Below are 25,781 nucleotides of genomic sequence, written 5' to 3'. Positions count from 1 at the left end.
TGGCCCAAGAACAACATGCCACTCCATATTCCACCACACACGCATACAGCAGGAGGAAAGACAGGTGCACAGCTAGGAGCCGGCCCATGAGTCCATCGATCGATCCATCCATCATGTCCACATGCCTTTCCGCGAATCGTCGTGACCTGGCCCACTATAGTTTTTTATCAGGGCCCACTATAGGTTTACACCTTCCGATGTTTGAGATTGGTGCAGGTTCCCTCCGCCGTCCGATCTCCAGACTCGGGCAATCCAATCCCCCCACTCAAACGTCAAACGAATCCCCAAGTGCAGCCGGGTCTCGTTGACAGAGAGCTCATCGACCTCGCCGACGGCGGCGGCGGCGGCGGCAAGATGGTGGCGGAGGGCAAGCGGTGGCGGTTCGCGATGGTGTGCTCGTCGAACATGAACCGAAGCATGGAGGCGCACTCGCAGCTGGGCCGCGCGGGGCTCGACGTCGAGTCCTACGGCACCGGCACCCACGTCAAGCTCCCCGGCCCCTCCCTCCACGAGCCCAACGTCTACGACTTCGGCACCCCCTACGGCGCCATCTACGACGACCTCCGCCGCAAGGACCCTGATCTGTTAGTACAAACACCTGCTATCATCCTCCCTCTCCTGACCCTTGGGAGCCCCTAAAGCTTACTACCTCCTGTTGCCCACCCCTTGATGCTCCTCTTTCCCCCCTTGGTTGATTTGGGAAAATATTGATTGATTTTTATGGTTTTGGATGGGGTTTCTGCGAAATTTAGTGAGCATTTGATGGAAACGGGTAGCAAACCATCTAATCTAATGCAATTTTGGGGGGCCTAGCTTGCAATGTCTCTATCTATCTCCTAAGTAAACCATTGAAAATTCGTTTGAATTGGGCCGGCTGGAATGTTTCACCTCGTTTGTTTACGCGTTCCTCTTGCATTCTCGGTCATCCTGGATGATAACTTGAAACTGTGCATTTCTTATGGTGAACCCATCCAGGTACAAGAGGAATGGGCTGCTGCCAATGCTGAAGAGGAACACCTCAGTGAAGCTGGCACCTCAGCGGTGGCAGGACAATGCCGGTGATGGGTTGTTTGATATGATAATGACCTTTGAGGAGAGGGTCTTCGACTTGGTTGTTGAAGGTAAATCGTTCACCTTCCGACTGGAGCTTGATTTTGGTCTAGCAGATCCATCAAGCAGTTACAAACAGTGACACTCACTAATGGAAGCCAAATTTTGTTTTGTGTCCAGATATGAATAACCGCGAGCCAAAGCTGATGAAGAGTGTGCCGATAATCAATATGGATGTCAAAGATAACCATGAAGAAGCTGGTGTTGGGGCAAAGCTTGCTGTAGAGTTGTGCCAGAAGGTATCAAAATCACATAACTTATGTACTACATAAACTGTTCTGACTGTTAATTTATTATTTATATATCTGGTTATATTGTTATTAATGATTATGGTCAGTAATCAGCAACTTCCCAAACTACTGGAGCTCTAATGCCATGTAGACTAGGGACCCATAAGTGCATTTAAGTTGACAACAGAATTAAGTTTTAGTTCAAGAGTTCAAGTAAATAAAAACTGAATGATAAACCTCAAAATAGATGCTACCTGAACTGAGTCAAATGCCAAAAGAGAAACAAGCCATCCATACAGTCCTAATCTAGTTTGAGGATTGCAGTTATCATTTACTGATCATATGGCACACTGATTGGAGGCGCCTCAACTTGAAAGTGAGCGAGGTGAGGACTGAGTGGGGATTTGCTGGTGGTGGTGAGAGGTAAATAATGGGAGAAAGGAGGGTGATGAATTCACTGCTGCTTGTGGGAGGTAAGTAATGAGAGAAAGGGAATACAAAGATAGGAGAGGCTGCCTAGAGGGTAGGGTACTAGTACTAGGGTTTGGCAATGGAGTGGGCCGTGGGGAGGCTGCAGGGGTTGCTCCAGCTTTGCCTAGCATGATCGTATACTGCAGTAGTACTAAAAGTAACTTTGCTAACCAACCCTTGGATTCATTTCTTGCTCTGTCACAGCACTGCTATGGCTATATATAGCAGACTATTTTATTTTCAACTGGTTAATTCTCACGTAAATCCAATTATTCTGATTGGTGCATACAATTGTCTTTCATGGGTGTTCTGTTTCTTGGTATCTGTGGATTAACAAGCTCAAATTCGTGACATTGCCACCATCCCATTCCCATGTTTTACTTTTCTACTTCAATGTTGATACTACTGGCAAAATTCATAGATCTATAAACCCCCCATTATCAGTGGTTTGGAAATAAAGGCACATGGCCCTGTTTCCTCATGAATTTAGATGATCAATCAAATATATAACAGACCATATCTTGGGACCTCTTGTCCCTTGAAAAATAGTGTAGAAAAAACCATTTCAATAGACACCTATTTTGCAGTGAGAATCAGTGTATGAAATCAGCACCTTCATTGTAATTAACTTTCCATCCTTCATAACTTATTTGATAAAGTGATGTTTATTTGAGGTATTTCTGCTGTTTCCTCATGTAATACCCCTGAACAGTTATTGTTGCAGAATGCCCTGCTGCCTGGTTGTCCTTGTCTTATATGGTATCTAAAGCGACATATGTTTGTAGTTGCAATGATGTCCAAATGCCTACTGGTGGTATATTGTGCTGTGAATGGACCGTGACATTAACCTTTGCGCTGTTGCAATTAATGAGTATATTGTCATTTATTGTCAATCTTTTGCTCAAATTGTTGTGCCCCTGATTTCTGACCAACTGACCTTAGTTTGTCTATGGCAAATACTCAGTTTTGCAAAGTTACTGCCTACAAATTAGAGTGTACGGAATCAGCTGTGCTTGTTTTTGGTGAACGACAAGGAGTTAATTTATTTATTTTCCCCCTTTTCAGCTTGAAGCAATTGATGGTGACTGGGAGGAAATTATCGATGACCTGATTACTGGATTCGAGAAGCAGCACAAGCGGAGGCTTGCATACAGCATTGCGTTCTACTAACTTGTATAGTTCTTGTGCGGGACACGCACATAGGCAGCAGTGGATGGTCGGTAACTTGGCATTCTAGAAAGAGACTGCACAGAAGTGAAGCATCAACATGTGGAGTGTCGCTCAAATTCTTGCACGCCGGGGGTTTGAAAAAAGGACATTGTAGGGAGCTTAACCTATGAAGAATTAACTGCTAGCTCCACACCCAAGTTGTAATGTTGTTTAGTTTGGAGTCATGAATCTGTCTATGAGAGTGGATATATGGGTGCTGTTTGGAGTTGTTATTAGTAGTTTAAATTCAGAAAGCAAGCTATGCAAACAGGTCATGCATTTTTAGCTGCCTGACTGACTAGAAAAAATCACTTGGAAGTCATGCGTGTATTTTTTCTGGCCACACGCTGCAGCAGCCTTCTAGGATATCAACATTGAAGTCGACATCTTTCCATGTCATGTTGCTTGATTGCTCGTTTCTGTTACGCCCAAACTCCCGAGTGTCATTTGCAAGGCGATGGATCATCTGCTTATTCCAGGATTCTGTGGGATGTAGATAACTTCCAAGCTGGCTCGTTGTTTTCGTTCTGGTTACCATGTTAGCTATTTGACATGTATTCATTAACCACAATTGCTCCAGATTATTTGCACCCTATAACCCTTATCCCTAATTTGTTCTAACTACCGTCTTCCTTACTAAATGAATTTCGGATTTGGTTACGTTACTGCGTTTTCTTTTCCAGCGAATTAACCAATTACCTGAATCTCTTCCCCCCAACATCACAATGTCAAGAAAGCCACGATGCAAATTCTTTCTTCCATGCTCTGAATTCGATGAGCACGTGTTTGGGCCGAGGAAGAAGAAAAAGAGCAGGCCTAAAATTCGTGGCCATATCATCAGACAGCAACCCTCGTCAATCGCTGGATCAATCAACTCCACATCAAAAGCCCAAGGCCCAATAGGCCAGAACCCTCGTCATCTTCCTCGTCCTTCCGAACACCCCCTGCGCCGCCGCCCACCCCTCATCCCCGCGCCATGCCGCCGCGTAAGCGCCCGGCGCCGCCGCCGGAAGAGCCCCGTCCTTCCTCGAAGCCTGCACCTGATGCCAAGCCCTCCGAACCCACCAAATCTGCCCCCGATTCCGCGACGCCGACCATCTCGGCGGCGGTCCTCGCCAAACTCCCGAACATGGAGCGGCAGGTGTACACCCTAATCTTCGAGGCGGGAAGCAAGGGCATGTGGATGCTCGACGTGCGCAAGCAGCTGACGATAAGCCCCAACGTCGCCACCAAGGTGGTGCGCACCCTCGTGGGGCATGGGCTCCTCAAGGAGGTCAGCGACGTGCGCCACCGCAGCAGGAAGATCTTCATGGCCACCGATTTCCAGCCCTCTGACGAGATCACCGGCGGCACCTGGTACCACGACGGCCGGCTCGACACCGACGCCGTGTCCGCCGTGCGCCGCCGTTGCCAAGCGCAGGTCGAGAAGCTCGGCGCAGCAACCGTGCAGATGATCCACCACGGCATTTTGAGGGATGACCCTAAGGCCGGGTACACCATCGACAAGGTCAGGGATATCGTGAAGACCATGGTGCTCGACAAGGTGCTCGAGGAGGTCAAGAGCACAGGCGAGGGGGACTTCGCGGCCGTCAGGAGCGGCACGATATGCTACCGTTTGGCTGGGGCTGCTCAGGGAGGGATGATGGAGGGGATCCCGTGTGGGGTTTGCCCAAGAATCGATGAGTGCTCGCCGGATGGGGTCATTTCGCCGAGCACATGCGTCTACTACAAGAAGTGGCTGGAAATGGACTTCTAGGCAGTGACCAGTGAGCCCTCATCGCTTTGCATCATGGTGGAGTCCATTGAAGAATTCAGTTTCTCATTGTCCAATTGGGGATGTTGGCTCACACTCTGTTATTGGATTGCCATGGTTCCATTCTTTTGGTGGCTTCGGTGTCCAGTATCAGATTTCGGTGCTCATATCAAGAATCATTCTACAGTTATATCTACTTAGGCCTTTTAGCTTGGTAGTGTTTGATATGTATTTAGTTGCATCAAGTTTGGATCTCTGTTCCATTTTGAAAACCCAAAATTCTTTGGCCACACATTTTAGCTATGATATTCAAGTTATAGGTTGAGAATGCACACCAAAAGTGTCCCTGTATGACAACCAAAAGATCAGCATAGATGCACCCTTTTTTAACGACTAGACGACTAGATGTGCCTTCATTCTATTAAATTTTCTATGACCCTTAAACTTAAATTTACTGAAATTGCAGTATTTAATTGAGTTAAGTGTTGAAGACCCCCAATAACTGCAAGGATAAGCAACAACAATGTTCGGATATAGTATGCGTGCTTCTCAATCGATTAGTTTGATCCTGTAAAATTTGACTGAAATTTAATCGGTCACAACTCATAAGGTTTTCATATATGCTATGATATTCAAGTTATATGTTGAGAATGCACACCCTGTATGATAACCAAAGGATCAATATAGATGCAACATTTTCTAACGACTAGATGTGCCTTCATTCTATTAAACTTTCCATGACCCTTAAAACTTAAATTAACTGAAATTACAGTATTTAATTGAGCTAAGTGTTGAAGACCCCCTAATAACTGCAAGGATAAGCAACATACAACGTTCGGATATAGTATGCGACTATGCGTGTTTCTCAATCAATTAGTTTGATCCTATAAAAATTGACTGAAATTTAATCTGTCGCAACTCATAAGGTTTCATATATGCCCATGTTATGTGCTATTCCTGTAACTAAGGTGTTGCGTATATGTTAGCAATTGGCTGCATAATATATATCAGTTTTCTAAACACTACAGTGTAGTTGGTGGACCCCACCTAGATTTACCACTTAGATTGGCTTTAGACAGGCTTTTGGGTTGTATTTTTTTGCCAAATGATCAAGCTGCTGTCGTTTAGTGCCAAATTTGTGGAATTGGGTTGGTCAGGTGCTTATGTATGTCCTGTAGATATTTATGCTAGTAATGTAAAGGCTTGAGTTGTAGTGTGACAGCAGGAGTGCTTGGATGGACTGCGGAGGGTGAATTTTCTTGCTTTGGCCAATAATATGGGACCAAGGTATTGATTCCTGAGTAGAATGGCTCCATTTCCTCATTTGTATTATACTTGACTTTTGAGACCTTTTCTGTGTGCTTACAGGGTTTTAGCTGTTTTATAGTCTGATCTCCTCAGTATTGTACTTGAACTTTAGTTCTGTCTATCACCTCCTGTCTTATGTGCTTCTGCATGATTGCAATGATATATTTATGTTCAGGCTATAACTTTGAGTTGATACCTGTATCTTATTGTTCTTGTAAGGATGGCTGAGACGCGAGCTTCTGTAGTTTGGACTGTACTATGTTCTGACCATTTCGATTGGTTAAAGTTACAGATAATCAGAAATGGAAATACTCCGTTTCACATCACAAATCACTAAAAATTGCTTTTTAACATGTATTATGCAAATTTAAGTATGCCTGTGACTGGTGTCAGCGCAGCACATTGAAGTAATTCTATCTACAATCACAACTGACAAGGAACGGAGTTACTTACTATGCTATGATGATCTTTTAGTGTGTATCTGTCGTCAGATATGGTATAGCCCATTGTCCTTGCACACAATCTACATGATATCCTGCACATCTGTTCCAATCTGCTGGTAATCTCATTTTAGTTCCTTTGTGTTTGTTGGTCTGAAATTGACTTGGCTTTTATTTGCTTTGAAGGACCTCAATCTGGTGCCAATGATAATATGGGATGCAGGAATCAAACAACCTTAGTTTTCATGATCTAGCTGCGCCTGTTCCAATTTATTGTCCTTGTGCTTTGTTATATGAGCCTTCACTGTTTCACGGTCTCTTTGGAGAACTGAACAACATTTCTAAGAGAGGGCTGGATACATAAAATGCCTTGCAAAGCCTGGATTAATGTGTGCGTGTGTTCTGAGAAAAGATAGTCCCATGGGTTTCTAGCCCAAAACAGAGTGGTACCTGCATTTACATTCACATCAAAGCTAATGTAAATTATGATCCATGCTTTCTTTTGCGTATCTCGTCTACCATAAGGAACTGAAAATGACCGTTCCTCTTATATATTTTATTTGGTGGGGTGATGGGGACTTAGGTTAGCCTTGGTCCTTGGCTGAGCTCAAACTCTAGGTATGTGTTGTGATGCTAAAGATATATGTTTTGAATATATTAAGGCAATTATGCAATATAAAATCGGTCCTTCCTTCCTTTATATTATATTTTTCTATCATGTTATAGTCAATTTGAGAGAGACAAAGGTGTGCCGGTGCCCGGTGATAAGCCTTATCAACTGCTTTTATAATTTGTTGACTCTTGCTGTTTTTTTTGGGTAAATCATAAGGAAATAACTAGCATTTTTCACACGACTAGACTTTAGGTAATGTTAGGATTGATGTCGACTAATTATATTGTTATATTAATGATGCATATAGTGACATGAGCTATTTCTTATGAAATTCAAGGTGTGGTTGTTTTGTCTGTTGCCTTCATCTCACTAGATTTTTCTATATTTGGTTTGTGCTGTTTGAATGGCAGATATTAACTACTATGGACTTGTGAGCGAGATGAGCTCCTTTAAAATTAACTATTGACTCCCTCAATCTGCAACTCTGCATCTGTGAAAGAATTATTTTGAGGGCATGGGAGTTGGTCTGGATCTGTGTTTTGTGATTTGTGCCATCCATTTTCATTTGAGGTGTTTGGTTGCATTATCCTTTTGTTGCTACAAATGATAAATCTTGAGGACTCTGAGCACTAGAGTTATATGAGGATAAAAACTATAAAGGTTTTCATTTTCAGTGATGAAACTAACAGTTTCCATCTTGGTTATACCTTGATTCATTGAAATTAGCTTTGGCATTTCATGGGTCTTGAAAAGTTTATTCGCAGTTCCACATTATTATCGATTGCTGGCAATGTAGTGGGTGAAACCTAGCACAGCTTCCAACCTGAGTTCCGTGCTTGATTTCACCTGTAGCTGATGATTGAAACTTGTGATTTAAATACTCAAAACTTTGTAGTGATTTGTTAATATTGTCTTTGCTAACTTCTCTCTTGACGCGCAGGATTTGTTAATATTTGTTAATATTGTTTTTGCTAACTTCTCTCTCGTGCTTGATTTGTTAATATTTTTTGAAGACCGATTCTTCGGATCGTTGGAGCTTAGCATGTGTTTGGATGGGAGACAATGTGGATGGGATGGTCCCGTCCCAGTTTTGTGGGATATGATGGTCCCATCTAATGTTTGTTTGAAATAGGATGGAACGGTTCCATCTAGTGTTTGGTTGGAGAGGTTGAGATGGGTGATATGGATGATATTTTTGACACCGTTAGCTACAGTATTTTGTGGACCCCGTATGTCATTTAAGGTCCTACATGTCATCCTGTATACATTTATTTTTTTTTCTTTCTTCCCCTTATCTTGTCCCGCCAGCCTCCTCCGGTCCTCTCCCGCAGCTCGGGACCTCGCCCCCGCTGATGTCGGACCCCGACCGCGCCGCCCAGAGCGCTCGCCCCCACCGGCCGAGGGCCCCAGCCGCCCCAGGGCTGCCGCCACCCCTGCCCCACCCCGCCAAGCCGGCGTCGGTCCGCCGCCTCCTTCCAACGGCGTGAACGAGGGATGACCCCGTCCGCCACTTTTGGTGGGACGGGGACGTCGCGCATCTGGAGGGTATATTTCCTCACAGGGATGTCCCCGTCCCACATGTTTCTCAACCAAACGTGCGATGAAGTGGTATCGTCCCGTCCCGTCCCACTTCGTCCCTGTAACCAAACGCAAACCGGAAAGGTTGGGCACCCCTTGGAAAAGTCTGAATCCCTCCAGAGGGAAGCTGGTATCTTCTCTGAATCCTTCAAGGTGGATTAGAGTAAATTAACACCATGATCCCGCTAACGCCAGCAGCAGCGACCGGGTCTCCCTCGCCTTCCTCTCGCGATGCACCACGGCGCTTTCTTGCACGGTTCTACGGCGTTGTTTGTTCTCGTCACTCGTGCCCAGCCACCCCCCAGCACGCCGTAGAACCAGGTGCCGCCGGTGATCTCGTCAGAGGGCTGGAAATCGGTGGGCATGAAGATCTTCCTGCTGCGGTGGCGCACGTCGCTGACCTCCTTGAGGAGCTCATGCCCCACGAGGGTGCGCACCACCTTGGTGGCGACGTTGGGGCTTATCGTCAGCTGCTTGCGCACGTCGAGCATCCACATGCCCTTGCTTCCCGCCTCGAAGATTAGGGTGTACACCTGCCGCTCCACGTTCGGGAGTTTGGCGAGGACCGCCGCCGAGATGGTCGGCGTCGCGGAATCGGGGGCAGATTTGGTGGGTTCGGAGGGCTTGGCATCAGGTGCAGGCTTCGAGGAAGGACGGGGTCGGAGGGCTTGGCATCAGGTGCAGGCTTCGAGGAAGGACGGGGCTCTTCCGGCGGTGGCGCCGGGCGCTTACGCGGCGGCATGGCGCGGGGATGAGGGGTGGGCGGCGGCGCAGGTGGGGTTCGGAAGGACGAGGAAGATGACGAGGGTTCTGGCCTATTGGGCCTTGGGCTTTTGATGTGGAGTTGATTGATCCAGTGATCCAGTTCACCACAGAGAGTCGCGGGGGGCCTTTTCGTGGCGATTCTGTCCATCGCTGCCTCCAATCGCACCATCCCTCGGCTTATCCACCCATCTCCCTCCTGCTATCCCCACCTCCTCCTATACCCTTCCACACAGCCTCACCGGGGAAGTCCATGCCCCTCCTCCCCACCATGGCCTCCCCATTCTCCACCTCCGCCGCGAGGGCCCTGCTCCCAGCCTCCACCTCCCGCCCTCTCTCCATCGCCGCCGCAGCCTCCTCAGGTAACAACATCTTACACTTCCTCCTCCTCCGCTCTTTCCCAGCGCCGAATCGAACACTCCTCGGCTCACTCTCCATTCTACTCGCAGGGCGCATTCCGGCGTCCAGGAAGGGGCTGGGGTTCCGCCGCGGCCGGTTCACCGTCTGCAATGTCGCCGCCCCCACCGCCGCCGAGCAGGTAAAGCCTCCCTAATCCTCTCCGCCGCTTTCGTTTTTATTTTTGGAGCAAACCGCTTTCGCTTTCGACGGGCCGTTTTTCAAAATGCGATTCGCGCAGGAGGCGAAAGCGTCGAGCGCCAAGGAGAGCCAGCGCCCCGTGTACCCGTTCGCGGCGATCGTGGGGCAGGACGAGATGAAGCTCTGCCTGCTGCTCAACGTCATCGACCCCAAGATCGGCGGCGTCATGATCATGGGCGACAGGGGCACCGGCAAGTCCACCACCGTGCGCTCCCTCGTCGACCTCCTCCCGAACATCCGCGTCGTCGTCGGCGACCCCTTCAACTCCGACCCGGACGACCCGGAGGTCATGGGCCCCGAGGTCCGCGAGCGGGTCCTCCAGGGGGACACCGGACTCCCCGTCACCACCGCCAAGATCACCATGGTCGACCTGCCCCTCGGCGCCACCGAGGACCGCGTCTGCGGCACCATCGACATCGAGAAGGCGCTCACCGAGGGCGTCAAGGCCTTCGAGCCGGGCCTGCTCGCCAAGGCCAACAGGGGGATACTCTACGTCGACGAGGTCAATCTGTTGGATGACCATCTCGTGGATGTGCTGCTGGACTCTGCCGCGTCGGGGTGGAACACGGTGGAGAGGGAGGGTATCTCCATTTCCCACCCTGCCCGGTTCATCCTCATCGGCTCCGGTAACCCGGAGGAAGGGGAGCTCCGGCCGCAGCTGCTGGACAGGTTCGGGATGCACGCGCAGGTTGGTACCGTCAGGGACGCAGAGCTGAGGGTGAAAATCGTGGAAGAGAGGGCTCGCTTCGACAGAGACCCGAAGGCGTTCCGTGACTCCTACAAAGAGGAGCAGGAGAAGCTCCAGGACCAGATCTCATCCGCTCGGTCTAACCTTGGTGCCGTGCAGATTGACCATGACCTCCGTGTCAAGATATCCAAGGTGTGCTCTGAGTTGAATGTTGATGGGCTCAGAGGTGATATTGTCACAAATAGGGCTGCCAAGGCGCTGGCCTCATTGAAAGGAAGGGACAAGGTCACAGTGGAGGACATTGCTACTGTCATTCCAAACTGCTTGAGGCATCGACTCCGGAAGGATCCCCTTGAATCCATTGACTCGGGTTTGCTTGTCATTGAGAAGTTTTACGAAGTCTTTAGCTAGATTATCTTTGAGGTAAATGTCCCTTAGTCACAAATTCTGGCAGCAGGCTTCTGTCCTGCTGTAACAACGTTATCTGGATATCAATTTTGTGCTTCTAGCATCATAATGTAGAATCCATTCTGTTCCATCTGGAATGCATGTTATGAGCTGAGGATGCTCTTTGCACTTCACCCTTCATTGTAACTCAATTGTTGCACCAATTGGACTGCACTAGAGCGTAACTTCTGCATTATGTGCTAAAGTGCTAATGTGCTATCTTTTAAACCTGTTTCAGTCTCTAGGCATATGGTTATACCTTGTTCAAATAATAGGACCAATATGTGGGCGCTGGAGATATCTGAGAGTGCTGTGTCAAATGGAGGATCTTGAGTAGAACTGTAGAAGTTGAAGTACATTTAGTTACCTCGCAAATTTTAGGGGATTTAATACTTGCTTGTAAGTGTCCTATTCAGTCTTGGGACTCTTTACTTTGAAAAATGAATATGCATTGTTTAGTTGGTGCTGGTAATGAGAAAATTTAAGTGATCCTAGTTTCTCTGGTGGAATGTAGTGTGCCATTGGTGTTAAGTGTACAGTACGTGAAGTGTAATTTGGCATTTTTTTTGCATGATAACAGTAAGGTGAACATATTTTCTAAACATTGGTGTGCCTACAAAATTGGCTTGAGGTCTCACTATCTCAGTACTTTTGTATCAGTCAAACAACATATCTGTTGGGTTATTCCATTTCAGAATTCGAGCAAGTATTGCTCTCAGTTTTAGAATTCTGACCTGGCACTAATAAGATTTTGTCTGTCCAATTGTAATGGTATTGTCACTTGAGAATGGTTCGCTTGTCAGTCTAGTATCTTCTACTTTTTCAAAGTTGTTTTATCATGCCCCTTTCTTTTTCTAATGCTCACTAATTGGTTACATTAAAGTTTTCTGCCTCAGTATCTCTATTTTTTTCTATGTATATTTCCTTGGCGACCAATTCTTTACTGCTTACTCATTGGAATGTTTAGTGTGCATGCTGCATAGATTAAAGTTGTCATGCTCATTTATTCATGGTTTTGTCAATGGAGAATGTAGGTTTGTTGGCCTCAATATCTCTGCCTAGTTTCTAGGTATCTAGTTTTGCCTTGCAACTTTTTTCTTGTGTTTACTGATTCAAAGGTTTTGCACGCTTAAAATTTTGTTTTGTAATTGGAGAATGTAAGTTTGTCAGCCTTGATATCTTTTTCTACGTGGGAGAGCTGCTGCTGTCAGCCTGGATATCTCAAAACTTTTTCCAAATTAGTTTTGTCAGCTCAGTTATATGAATAATATGTTTCCTACAGTATCTCAATTTCATTTAAGATTGTGATTGGTTTTGTCTTGTTCCTTCTGAACCTTGTTTTGTTTGCTGAATCAATTAATGCTCGCTAGTACTGAAGATTTTCTGTTTGTTAGATTGAAGTTTTTCATGGACAATTAGCATGTTTTTTATCAGTTAGATTTGAGAATGGTAGGCCTTGATAAGTTGGTACCTGTACACTTTTTACTAAATTATTTGGTTAGGACTTGTTTCCTGCTACATCCTAACTAGATTTGAATTGGCTTTGTCTTGTTAGCTTCTGAAACTTTTCTTCGCTCAGCCAATGCACACTAGTCTTGAAGGCTTTGTATGCTTGGACTAAAGTTTCTCTTTCACATTGTTCATGGTTGTCGATTGAAAATGGTAGGCTTGTCGGTAACCCAATTTGTCATGGTTTTGTCGATTGAAAACAGAGAGTAGCTTACTCGTCCTGATTTGTTTTGTGAATTTGGTGTCTTCTGAGATGAATATCCCTAAGGGCTTGTGTGAATAGAAGAGGATTGGACTGGAACGGGAAGGGAATTGAGTTAAAAATGAACTAATTTCCCCCTCCAATCCCTTCCATTCCACTTCAATCCACTACTACCCGAACAAGCCTTAATGGACTTTATACCTTCGACTGCAAACTATAGCTCAGTTATCCTCAGCGCGATAAACTGTCTAGCTGTTATAAATTCTTATAGCCATTTCATTGTGGCGCCAAGAAGCACAGTGTCAGAGTGTTTGCGTGCCTAGCAGAGCAGGTGTAGGCGTGTAGCAAGCTGCTTAGTGCTAAGCTTTCTCTATATGAACAGCATCAGCTTGCACGAGGTGTAATCGGTGCACGGCACATTGCCCCAGGCATTATCATACACGGCTCCTTAAATAAGCACATGTTTTTGTAAAGCACGAAAAAGTAAGAATAAGCATATGTTCAGAATAGGTTAACTATGTGACGGAAATCGAAGTACCGTTGTGTTTCATCTTTCATGGTATTACATGCATCATTGCGAAATGCCAGCATTCATAGGCTTTTAGAAGCCCAGTTTCTAGTTTCTTCATAAAATTAGACCAAATATAGTACCTCAAGACCTCTTGTCCCTAGGAAATACTAAATGAGTAACTGTGGCATGTCCGACGGATTCCTACGAATGCAGATGCAGTGCAGGCGTCACACTCGTCGGACAAAGTCCATCGTATGCGAAGCCATTCCCACATAAATTGTTTATGTGACACACCTTTTCAGCAGTGAGAAACCTTGTAAGAATTCAGGTTTTGGAAAAAAATGACGTGTTACTGTAGACCACACCGTAATTTGCTTAAAAAAAAACTATGGTAGATCGGAACTGGGCTGTTCTAAACAGGCCTTAGAGGTGTAGGAAGCCCAGGCGTGGGGATTATCTGGCCCAAAACACCGCAGGCCGAGCTGGGCCGGGAATTCTCCTCGCGTCCATCAACCTTGTCTTCTTCTTGTTCCCCCTCTGCGCGTTTTGTTTCCGCCGCTCCTTCCCAAATCCCGTCGTGAGTTGCCCGCAAAAATAAAATAAAATCCCGTCGTGAGTTCGCCGTCGGGACAGATGGGGTTCGTCGGCGACACGCTGGAGTCGATCCGCTCGATGCAGGTCCGCAACGTGCTCTCGCAGATCATCAGCCTCGGTCGGTGACGCCCTCCTGTGCCACTATCCCTTCTTCTTCTTCGTCTCTCCTGAATCTGTTTCCTGGGGCCCCCAGATCAGTGCGTTGGGACTTGGGAGCCGTGTAGTTCTTGGGTTGTGGTTAGGTCGATTCCACTAGGATTTTGGTGGGTAGTCCCGTTCCATTCAGATTTTGGGAAGGTTTTGGCCTGTAAGATCGGGGGCGGGGGTTCTTGTTTGTTACTGGTTGGGGTATCACTCATCCGCAATTAGATATTTTCACTCAACCATATTGGTGTTTTAACTCCTTTTCCTCTTGGCAGGCATGATTGTTACCTCGGCATTGATCATATGGAAGGGATTGATAGTTGTGACGGGGAGTGAGTCCCCAGTGGTAGTGGTTCTTTCTGGTAGCATGGAGCCTGGTTTTAAGAGGGTGAGTTATCTCCTTACACAAATTGGCAATGATCTTACATGTTGTATGTATACATGATATTTACGCACTGGATGGCTTTTCACTGGATGCTTAGCTGCTAGGACCGATTGTATTACAGTGATGCTGGTGGTTTACTGTTTTAGTAGGTTGTGGTCTTGGGCTTTAGTTGGATATACGTAAAGTTGCCAGAGTACGATTTCTCCTTCCCATGATAAAATACCTCTCTGAAATGACTTATCGAACATGATTAACTAGCACCAGTCTAAACTTCAGAAACCACTGCAGAAAGATGAGAATTGCCATTCTATTAAGAATGCATTTGGTCCTGTAGAAGTTCTGCTAGTTTCCACATGGTGAATGGCTGCATAATTACCTTAAGCTTTAGAATTCGGATTTTCCCTTTTAAGATGTGTGCCACTCTGGCTGCTGATCTGTTATGGTAAATATTATCTGCTGCTTAGATTTGACTTCAAGGTTCATCATCTGTATCCATATGAAGTGATAGCATCTTTTACACCAGTATGCCTGAATGGCTTGTTATCTGCTTTACAGGGTGATATCCTGTTTTTACACATGAGCAAAGACCCTATCCGCACAGGAGAGATAGTTGTTTTTAATATCGATGTAAGTCTACTGCTTAGCTGTGAATAAGCAGCTGAATCACGAATTCATCAGCTTTTCTGTACACCTCATTGTTATGTCTAATTTGTGCCTAACAATTCTCAACACTAAAACTTCACTTGACTGTTATCCATGTAGGGCCGTGAAATTCCAATTGTTCACCGTGTGATTAAGGTAAATACATATTGAAGTCTTAACAGTTCAAATCAAGCAATGATATTTGCTCTGGATTTTTCATGTTTGCTTTTTTGCTGGCTTGTTTGTTTACTCCTCTCTCTGTAGGTCCATGAACGTCAGGACACTGCAGAAGTTGACATCCTCACAAAAGGTACCATTTTTTTTGCGACCAATCTTTTTCTCCGGTTATTGAACTACTGTCTGGTACTAAGTAATGGAGAAAATGATAGCCAAGAACTGCTAGTAAATTATCTACTGTGCATGTCTCTGCAACATATTCTTTATTGACAAACTGCCTTTCAGGTGACAATAATTTTGGGGATGACCGACTTTTATATGCACACGGTCAGCTTTGGCTCCAGCAACATCACATCATGGGACGTGCTGTAGGGTGAGAATCCTCAACGTAGACAGCTTCGACCCTGCTGCTGCACCTGGTTAAAAATGATATTTGACTTTACCTTTTATACTGTGAATAGCTTTCTTCCATATGTTGGCTGGGTTACGATTGTCATGACTGAGAAGCCAATTATTAAGGTACGCTCATACTTACTGTTTCGTACCTACCTGAGAACAATTTTTGCTACATGTTGATGGAATACATCACTCATTCTCCTTATTAGTGTAGATGGGTTATTTATTTTCTAGATAGTTCTCAGAATGTATCAAAAGGGCTGCTTTAGATATGTTGTCTCTTGCTGCAGTACCTGCTGATGGGTGCACTGGGCTTGCTGGTCATAACATCGAAGGATTAAAGCTGTCAACCTCGTCATATAACTTGCTCTTATGGTGCGAGCAGTGACCTTATGATGTTTAGGGGAGCCATTCTGTTCCACCATGTATCAAATGGAAACTTTTCTTTTGTATATTTTGAGATGCCATCTAATAGTCAGTTTCTCATACAACATCCATCTTTTGATACTTCTAGTTCGTGAGTTGAATCCGTAATTGCAGTTGATAAGGACTCCTTTCTGGAAAAATCTTGTATGCCATCGAAGGGCAGTCTAATGCTGAATTGCTGATAATACCACTGGAATTTGACTGCTTTGAATGCCAAGCTAAATTTGAGGTTATAATAACATAAATAAAAAGGGAGAAAAACTGAGATGTTTGAGGACCTGTGTAAACTAAACTTTCAATAAATAAGTATAAAATTGAGAAAATTAACATGGGTTGGTAGAGAGGAGTATACAGTTACAACCTTGACAGTAGCATTGACTGAAAATGAGCTAGCCAACAGATGTAGAATTACACGTTGTCATAGGGGTTGCATTGACAGGTACATTGTGGTTGACTGGGGGGCTTCTAGACTGAAGCCCAAATTGCAATGTGATCTAAAACGTGGACGGCAGATTGACAGGCGGATGCATCAGAATCAGAAGGTGATCCAATTTCTCCTAGACAACACGACCCAACTTGTGGGCCATCTCAGCATTTCCAACCTTTTATTAAGTAGAATTCTCTCCATTGGTAGCGGACTGCTTCAACACTGATTTTTCAGTTAACTGATGTTTATCATTGAAATTATCGGAACATGTTTTCTGGTGTGTTTCCTGGCCTAAAGTTGTCGGAATTGCCTGAAATTTTCAGGTGTCATCTGTCATGCCGGAGCAAACTTTCTGAGATTTTGACATGAAATCGACAGGTTTCCATGTCATCTGTTTGCCTCAATCTGACCGGTCAAGGTTGTCACTTGCAAGGTGCTCAATCATCTGCCGGTGCCAGAATCCTGTGCGATGTTGAGATCCGGTTTTGGATTTCTGACTCGCGGTTTGAATTCCGAACTGTTCTGCAGGTTTCATTTTCGTTTCATCCCATGGTCTCTGCCTCTCTGGTTGTCACGGCTGGGGCGGCACTTTTGGGTCACCGTTCTGCCGTACTTTTGCAGTACCAGGGTTACTGGACCTGCCGTCCTGCATTGCGTTTGGTCTCTGGTGATGGTGAGAGTCTTCCAGGAGCCGGCTGATCTTTGTTGTTTTGATAGAGCTTTGACCTCCTTAATTTTCCATGGAACTTGTATTGTCGAAAGTGGTTAGGCTGTTGCCAGAAGGTTAGGATTAATTGATGCACTTGTCTTCTAACCTAAGGTCAAATCATTCGAAAGGAGGATGCATAGTCTGGATAAGTAGGAGTTCAGCTGCATATACTATACTTGTTTTGTTTTGTGATGGAGGGATTTTGTTGTGAAAAAAAACATGTTCATTTTATTATACATCCTTCGATTTCTCAATGATAATGAAAAATTCTTGGAATTCCTCCTGTTTCTCTATAGGGGATCATAATTGCGTTATTTTTATGTCAGATTCAGACGGTTTCTACGCAGATTCTGAGAACATTTAAGAAGAGGCCGGCAAGCTTGTTCCGAGTGTCGAATTCCAGCCTTAACTACATGGCTGCTTTGACCAGCCGAAAACCTAACCGGGCAATTAGTTCATGCATTCGAATTGCAAGGCTGCAAACCTACAACTGCACCTGCACTAGAACATGAAATGTCCAACACGACACCAACACATGTACACATCTTTAATCTTCTCCTAGAAAGAAGGAGCAAGCAAATGAAGAAAGGTTTGTTCGTTTCCCACCACCATTAGGTTTATGGTATGCATGCACACGCATTAGTTTAATTAGCCACACTAATCTTGTCAAACCTGTCTTTGACCAGATTCATTGCAGACGTTCCTAGAATGCGCCACAAAGAGAGAAATACCAAGTCCCAACTGTATACTCCAAAACAGAGCCGTATTTGCTCCTTATCAGCTTGAATGTCTGTTTGAAACTCCTGTTCCATTTGTTCTAAAACAGGGCTTTGGTTCATATAACTTCTTGTTCTTCTTTTTAAACCAAGGTTGTGATTTTTAAACACAATTCCACATCTTAAGAGAAGTAGTAAGTAAGAACCTCGAAATCCATTGAACTTATTAGCTTCAAAAGTAAAAAAAAAGGTAAATAAATAAAAGAGGAACCCATTCTCGTGTAGTGTCCTCTTGATGTCGGCAACACACACATTATCACTATCACTCAATATTCTATGTTGGGATGTTTAGCTCGGCCGAGACATCTTTGCTTTCTTGATAAATATTTTATGCACCATGTATGGAGATTGATCCAACAAAGATTGATTTTTATTAGAAAAGAAATATAGGAAACACACAGTAATTGTGCCAAACTTGGCCACCTTTCCTGATTAAATATCCAACATATGTTGATGTTGCTTGCCATTATGAAACCAAGCTATACTTCTGAATTATCCAAGTGTCACTGCAATTCCACACGTGCACAGATATGGAGTGCTCCCTCTTGCGACACGTGTGGTTGTTGGACCGAGGGGACTTGCAGGGCAGTGTGCGATGCTCTTTTTCCCTTTCGACGAAAAAGTGCGACACGTGCTGCGTGCGTCGTGCATGTCGTGACACTTTCCTGAACAGGTCCGATCCTTTGGTTCCAGTGGCCTGGCCTGGCGACACGTTGCCATTAGGATCGCTATTATTGGAAAGTGACGCATGGTAAAAAGGTGTACTCCGCATCTAAATTACCAAATTTATACGATTGATACCAAAAAAGTCTAGTTTCTTTTTTAAATATATTTTATAGTATATCTATTCGGTGCCATAAATTTTTATGATCCTCTCTGTAATTTTGGTTAAACATAAAATGATTTGACTCTCAAAAAAATTAGAATCACTTATAATTCGAAATGGAGAGTAACACAGAGGGTTGCCCTATTTTTCTTATGATAGGATTGTTAAGCTTTTGATTGAAGAGCAGAGCTCGCCTCTCAGGAGAGATCAGACTCATAATTGTACGGCATAAATATTTGTTTTCAGGATTTCAAATTAAAATTTTCTTTCTTTCTTTCTTTCTTTCTTTGTGAAGATTAAGTTCAGTTTTCTTTGTGAACATTAAGTTCAGTTTCTAGTGCCAGATTTAAAATGACGGCACTATCGTGCAAGACCAGTGCGGTGTATTAGTAAATTCATTCGCACCTAAATAAATATGTAGTGGAAGAAGCTATGTTGTTTAACTTGGCTTTTGTTTTTTTTACTCATAAAAATCCCATGCAAAATTAACATGGCACTTTGTGTCGTGGATGTTCATTTTGCAAGGACCTGATAGATTGACCGAAGGAATCAGGCCGTCGTGTATTCTGACAAATAGAACTGATCAAACTTAGGCTTCGTTTCGAGATAGGGACTAAAATTTAATCTCTGTCACATTGAATGTTTAGATATTAATTGGGAGTATTAAATAAGGTTAATTACAAAACTAATTACGTGAATGAAGGCCAATTCGCGAGACAAATCTATTAAGCCTAATTAGTCCATGATTTGATGATGCTACAGTAAATATTTGCTAAATTATGAATTAATTAGGTTTAATAGATTTGTCTCACCAATTAGCAACGGCTTATGCAATTAGTTTTATAATTAGTTCACGTTTAATCCTTTTAATTGGTATCAAATATCTAATGTGACCTGAACTAAAGATTAGTCCACGATCTAAACAGTCCTCGTTGAAATCGATCGAGTAAAGAAAAGTTACAGCCCAGTTGACCAGTTCAATAGGAGTAGTAATTTTCCAAGAAGTCGGGAGGATGTTGGAACACGAGAGTTGACGACATCCACTGCGAAAAACTACACTACCCGTTTCCCACTATGCGACACGTGTCTCACGACTTGAAGAGCTGCACGATTCAACCTCCATAGTGTGTCACGAAGAAAGCACTGTCTGGACTTCCTGTCGCACATTCTCTCAACATTAATGGTTACTAATACAAATTGACGACGAATATGTATTGCTGCTCCTTTTCTTTTTAAAACACATATTTAGGATACAAACTTTATAAATTTTGACAGGCAATAGTCAAATTATAAGCACATTTTTTGAAAAAAAAAAGAATTACACGCACGTTTCATGTATAAAACTTGTTCTAGTACTCAATTCTTAATTATTCAGACCAAAGTTTATCAGTACTACTAGGCAGAAATATTTTTGCTAAGATAATGGCATCATGAGCACCTCAAGTCCTAGTGCTCTGGTCTATAATTACATTAGGGTCCCTTTTCTGCAAAGACTCTTCTTTTTAAAGTTCTATCTCTAGCCAAACACCAAACACCAACCACGTAACCAGAGGAAACTAACCTCACTTCTGCGACGCCACGTAGATAAAAGTTTAAGCTAGGTACGAAGTATGAGCTCTAAGCTTGTGAGTTTTGTGACAATTGTAGAAATTTCATGGTATTGTGATAGTATCATGTCATGTTTTATTTGGATAATACTACACCTTTTATTCGGCTAGTAGTAATACCAGGGGCGGATCTGCAGGGGGTGCTGCAGCACCCCCTTAGCCTATGAATGTGCAAGTAAAATTAGGCATTTAGGCTTGAAGATAGCACATAAAATTGAGAATTAGCTCAACTACAGGAGGGCCAGCACCCCCTTCGTCCCCTGAGTAATACCATGTTTCATACTACACTAGGAATTAATATCTTGATGCAAACTTATTTTACTGGAACTAAATAGTAACTAGTACTTAGCTCGATTTAATTAACCGTGTTAGGGGTAGTTAACACATAAATTACTGGTCGACATCATTCTGAAGTTACGGAAGCCTACCCAAGTAAATATCCATTCACCCAGCCTCTTTTAGGACACGTAAGGCGCAGACAGGTTTGCCAGAATGCTAGATAAGTGCGTCGCATTACACGCATGAATCCATGGTCAAATGGATGTGAAATCTGACCTAATCTTGTATTTTCTTTTGTTGGAAAGAGAAGAGGAAACTGAATTGTGTTTGCTTGAGTAACGTACTTTGTACTTTCTTTTGAAAATACTATTTTCATTCATGTATACAGTATAGTATTCTCCATGACTCTGTCCTTTTGTTCCAAATTAGAAACCGTTTTAGATCTGTACTAAGTCAAAAAAAATTATAAGCATCTATAATATCCAAAAAATGCACTACGAAAATATATCTCATGGTAAGAATTGGTGAACGATATCAAACAAATTTATTAGCATCTATAATTTGGTATTATAAATATTTATGTATTTTTTATAAACTTGATTAAAGATAAAGAAATTTGAAATTCGACTTAGAGCAAATCTAAAACGACTTATAACTTGAAATAGTGGGAATAATACTTTATTTTACCATAAAGCAAAACCTAAGCCTAGCTATCTGGCAAGCGGAATTAAAAAAATGCAGAAGTTCGTACAAACAAAAGGATGTGCGCAAGTAGGAACAAAGTTTGGAAATGTAGATTCCTTAGTAACTTGGATGAAACTAGGAATGTACGCACGCATTGCATCTTGGATAAACATGTCGATGATCACTGTTCTAGTTACGGCAGACAAGTTGCGTTCATCTGCATGTCGACTGATGCTTATCCGCCCTTGGGATAATGTTGTGTTACTATTGCTTCCTCTGTTTGCAAACGATAAATGAACATTTGACTCAAGTATACGCGTGGTTGAAAATCTAGCCATTGACTCAAGTAGAACGCATTACTCTAGTTTTCTCTTTTATAGTTATCTATAGGGTAACCAGGACTACTCCCTCCGTCCACAAGACCGTTCATTTAGAAAATTTTAGATAAGATAGTAGCAATGCTAAAAATCAAAAGTACCCCAAATAACTCTTCTTAATTGGATGGATTACCGAGTAGAATTAATTATGAATGTACGCTTGTAGTAATTGTCGGACCTATTAGCCTTCCTTATTTAGTGAGTTTGACTTGGTCATCGATGACGAGAGTAAATGATCGATTCATTAATTGAGCCAGAAGGTATTACGAGGGTCTTTGTTGGATGACCTGAAAGTTATATAAACACTCTTTGTGGGATAAGTTTTGAAGTCTAAATCAACAATCTTTGTGGGATGGAGGGAGTATGTCTTTATCTACCTATAAATTTGTGACTCCAAATAGTTTACTTTTACGGTTCGGATAAGGTTGTGTTTGGCAAGATTCCAGTTCCTGAAAATTTTTGAATGACTTGGAGTTAGATATTGATAGCTCCAAAAAAATACTGAAACTAGAACTGGAGATACATCATGAGCATTTAGATGAATCAATTTATTCATAATTTAGACTAAATACTGATATTTCACTTTACTTTAGTCTTCAAACTACATATCAAAGCTGGATCTCGGAGCTAAAGCTATGCCAGGCCCTTAAATCCAACCTTCCAGATTCACAAGAGAGTATCGTGCTAGAAAAGTGGGTAAAATGGGGAAAACATGCAATTTTTGGAACATTTAACGTTTATGCTTTAAACGTTTTTTTTCTCTTGGACAGAAAATTAAAAATATGAAGAACTTTTCCATGTTTCTCTTTTTTTATTATAAGAAAACCATTGAATGAGAAATTTGGCCGCAAATTAATTAATTATGCCCAGCTCGCCTTTTTACCTTCTCTTGCTGCCTACTAAGCTAAGCTTTTTTTTTACTTTATCAAAAAAAAAAAGCTAAGCTTTTGATCCGCCGCTGCATGCAGTTCACATGGATCACATCCGCAGCGCCTATATAAATGGACACATGTTGCTCGCCAAGGACCGCAAACCATTTCCGAGAAAAGGTCTCGCCTGTCACGTAGCTAGGGCGGCGTCCGGCCGGCGAGTGCGCTCCTGCGTGTTCAGGACAGATTGTTCATGTGCCACGCCGCGGTGGCGGACCCGGGGGAGCAGCACGGGCGGCGGCTTCTCGCCGCCGGCGACGACGGCGGCGGCGGCGGAGGAGACCGCCGCCAGCAGCAGCTGCCCGCGATGATGGAAACCACGCTGCCATCGTCGTCGCCGTCGCCGGCGGCGCTGTCGCGGGGCAGGCAGGCGCGCGAGATGTCGGCCATGGTGGCCGCGCTGGCCAGGGTGGTCGCCGGCTCCGCGCCGCCGGCCAAGAGGCACCACCAGGCCGTGCAGGAGGAGGAGGCGTGGTGGCCGTACGACGAGCTGGTCGCCGAGCCGTCCCCTGCCTTCGTGCTCGACGGTAAGAACGCACGGCAAAAAATTGCATGGCGTTTGGTGCAGTAGCATCGACACATATGCATGGACATGTGATTTTTTTTACCATGTTTCCATTTTTAATTGCTCCCGCATGAGTAAGGGCTGACAACACACTACGAATCTAGCATTTCTCTTAATTTTATCTACTAATTAACCCACTTGTTATTTGGATCTCGTGGTAGGGCATAGGATGTCGATTTGTGCTACTTGCTACTACTATTCTGTATGAGTTGCACACGCATCGTGCAACATGCAATGCTCCGTTTGCATCCACACGCACGCAAGTGCTCGATCGTCTCTTTTAAGAAAGGGGAAAAAAAGAATGCTACCAACTAAGCACGTTTAGTTCATTTGTCTTTTCTTTTCACACTCTCTTTTTTTTTATATAAAAGAGAATAAAAGATGTCTAGAATCTGCACGCTTCATTTCGTGAAACCACCTTTGCTTCGAATGCGTGGGATTTATTTGGCTTTTCTTTATTTGTGTATTAGCATACTGGGGAAAATGAACTATGAAACTTGTTCGAAGAGGTTGTTAAAATTTAGATATTTTTAGATACTATAAAGTGCATTAGCAATCTGCATAGCCTCCTTAGATGGTTCAGAAAAACAGAGCAAGGAAGGTGCGAAACTGAGGAGCTAAATTATCCGATAAGCTTGTCAACGCTGACCGCCACTCTTGTCTTGGTGCTGCAGTGTTTCTCGATTTTTCGAGCAAAAGTGTTACTCTTTTAAGAGATTTGTAATGAGATTCTTTTCAATTTGAGATAAGATATTTCTCCTATGAATAAGTTAGTAATCTCCTCTGAATTTTGTAACCTTTATGCAGGCTACGGCGCGACGCAGCCGCCGCCGGAGCAGTGCTGGCCTCCGGCGGCAACAGAGGCGGCGACCTCGTCGCAGACGCAGTACCGTGCCGCCGCGGCCGACGAGGAGCTAACCTCGCCGTCGTCCGCCGGCGCCGGTGGCAGCAGGGCGGCGCCGCGGAAGCGGTACCGCGGCGTGCGGCAGCGGCCGTGGGGGAAGTGGGCGGCGGAGATCCGGGACCCGCACAAGGCGGCGCGCGTGTGGCTCGGCACCTTCGACACCGCCGAGGCCGCCGCCCGGGCCTACGACGGCGCCGCGCTCAGGTTCCGCGGCAGCCGCGCCAAGCTCAACTTCCCCGAGTCCGCCACGCTCCCGTCCCCGCCGCCACCAGATCCGGCCTCGCGCCCATGGCCGCCTCCGCCGTCCAGGCCGGACGCGCTGCTGGAGTCGCAGGCGCCCCACACCGGTGGCTTGGAGCCGTACGCGGAGTACGCCAGGATCTTGCAGAGCGCCGGCGGCGACGATCCTGGTGGCTCGTCAAGTAGCACGTTGCCTCCTCCTCCTCCTCCTGCAGCAGCGTACAGCTTCACAGCAGACGGCGATACACGACTGAGCATGCTCTCGCCGCTACAGAGCCGCGGCGCCGGCGCGCCAGGCAACCCCGCGGCGGCGTGGGCGAGCCACTACTACGGCTCGAACCCGCTGTGGCAGTGGGACCAGTCAGGTTGACCGCCGTCAACGAAAAGGGGGCCCGGGAACACAGATATTCGGTCAACCGCCTTTAACGCCACGTGGTGAGCGGTCAACGGTTTCAAACGGCGGGGAAGTCGTGGGGCGGCACGAAACGCCACGTGAAATCTCGCTGTCACTGACAGGTCGGCGCGGGGCCTGCCAATATCGGATGACGCTTTGTGTCGTGGAAAGACGCCGTCAAGCTGCTGTGCGGTTGCCGCGGTCATCAAACGGCGAGCTCGGTCAGATGGACGGCGCAAAACGGCAAAGGTGATTAGGACACCCCGATCTCTTGGAGTCACCAGCTTGGAGAGAATCGAAGCCCTGGGCATGGATAACTTTCTTCATTTTTTGTTCTTGACTTTAGATACCATGTTGGATCTTGGAATTGAATTCCATTTTAATAATTATTTTTTAATATAAATTAATTAAGCTAATATAATTGTATGTGGAGTATATTTGTATATTATTGTTGGTCATACGGGAGAGATACTTATGTATTGCACTTCTGCTATAGGGAAACGAGTCAAAGAGCGTGCTATAAGTTGCATATTAGAAACGTAGCATGAGGATCTATAGAATCAATTTCCATATCCCACCCTCATAAATTTAAGATAGGCTTATATCTAAACTTTGAAAAGTCGTGGAATACCACATTCCAAGATAAATAGTTTACTCCATTAACTAGATTTCAATTCCTTCAAAATAAAGGAAGACCTTAAATTTGATGTTCAAGTGCTCCCTACAACTAACATGTGCAATTCCCTGCCGGTACTCAACTCAACATGTGGTAAGGTTTTTCAGGTGAAGCTGTCATGTGCAATTCCCACCCACGACTCCATCACCACGATGCCTTTGCATAGATGGTACTACATGAGACAGAAGAAATATCG

General features: G+C 44.6%; 5 protein-coding genes across 6 annotated transcripts; all 5 read left to right on the top strand.

The window, feature by feature from the left end:
- Positions 1-243: 243 nt before the first annotated feature.
- On the top strand, positions 244-3,404 carry LOC117865271 (uncharacterized). The gene is made up of 4 exons (XM_034749427.2): positions 244-584; positions 976-1,121; positions 1,231-1,349; positions 2,877-3,404. Exons 1-4 carry the CDS (start codon positions 355-357, stop codon positions 2,979-2,981), a joined length of 600 nt encoding a protein of 199 aa, XP_034605318.1. The 5' UTR covers positions 244-354; the 3' UTR covers positions 2,982-3,404.
- Positions 3,405-3,910: 506 nt separating this feature from the next.
- LOC117865270 (uncharacterized) lies at positions 3,911-7,030 on the top strand. The gene has a single exon (XM_072295211.1). It carries the CDS (start codon positions 3,997-3,999, stop codon positions 4,774-4,776), a length of 780 nt encoding a protein of 259 aa, XP_072151312.1. The 5' UTR covers positions 3,911-3,996; the 3' UTR covers positions 4,777-7,030.
- Positions 7,031-9,630: 2,600 nt separating this feature from the next.
- LOC117865269 (magnesium-chelatase subunit ChlI, chloroplastic) lies at positions 9,631-11,340 on the top strand. 2 transcript variants are annotated; one of them, XM_034749424.2, is made up of 3 exons: positions 9,635-9,836; positions 9,924-10,012; positions 10,112-11,340. In XM_034749424.2, the coding sequence occupies exons 1-3, from the start codon at positions 9,728-9,730 to the stop codon at positions 11,168-11,170; spliced, it is 1,257 nt and encodes a 418-aa protein (XP_034605315.1). In that variant the 5' UTR covers positions 9,635-9,727; the 3' UTR covers positions 11,171-11,340. The 2 variants fall into 2 exon arrangements, with proteins under 2 accessions (XP_034605314.1, XP_034605315.1); XM_034749423.2 differs by having other exon boundaries at positions 9,631-10,012.
- Positions 11,341-13,980: 2,640 nt separating this feature from the next.
- On the top strand, positions 13,981-16,257 carry LOC117865272 (uncharacterized). The gene is made up of 8 exons (XM_034749428.2): positions 13,981-14,140; positions 14,442-14,554; positions 15,107-15,178; positions 15,314-15,349; positions 15,458-15,503; positions 15,656-15,743; positions 15,832-15,889; positions 16,057-16,257. The coding sequence occupies exons 1-8, from the start codon at positions 14,062-14,064 to the stop codon at positions 16,105-16,107; spliced, it is 543 nt and encodes a 180-aa protein (XP_034605319.1). The 5' UTR covers positions 13,981-14,061; the 3' UTR covers positions 16,108-16,257.
- A 6,652-nt stretch (positions 16,258-22,909) lies between these two features.
- LOC117863259 (uncharacterized) lies at positions 22,910-25,352 on the top strand. Its single transcript, XM_034746896.2, has 2 exons — positions 22,910-23,333; positions 24,179-25,352. Exons 1-2 carry the CDS (start codon positions 23,000-23,002, stop codon positions 24,883-24,885), a joined length of 1,041 nt encoding a protein of 346 aa, XP_034602787.1. The 5' UTR covers positions 22,910-22,999; the 3' UTR covers positions 24,886-25,352.
- The last annotated feature ends 429 nt before the right edge of the window (positions 25,353-25,781 follow it).

This window comes from Setaria viridis, chromosome 7 (assembly GCF_005286985.2).
Source record: "Setaria viridis chromosome 7, Setaria_viridis_v4.0, whole genome shotgun sequence".
NCBI lineage: Eukaryota > Viridiplantae > Streptophyta > Magnoliopsida > Poales > Poaceae > Setaria > Setaria viridis.
This window is presented reverse-complemented; position numbering and strand designations above follow the sequence as displayed.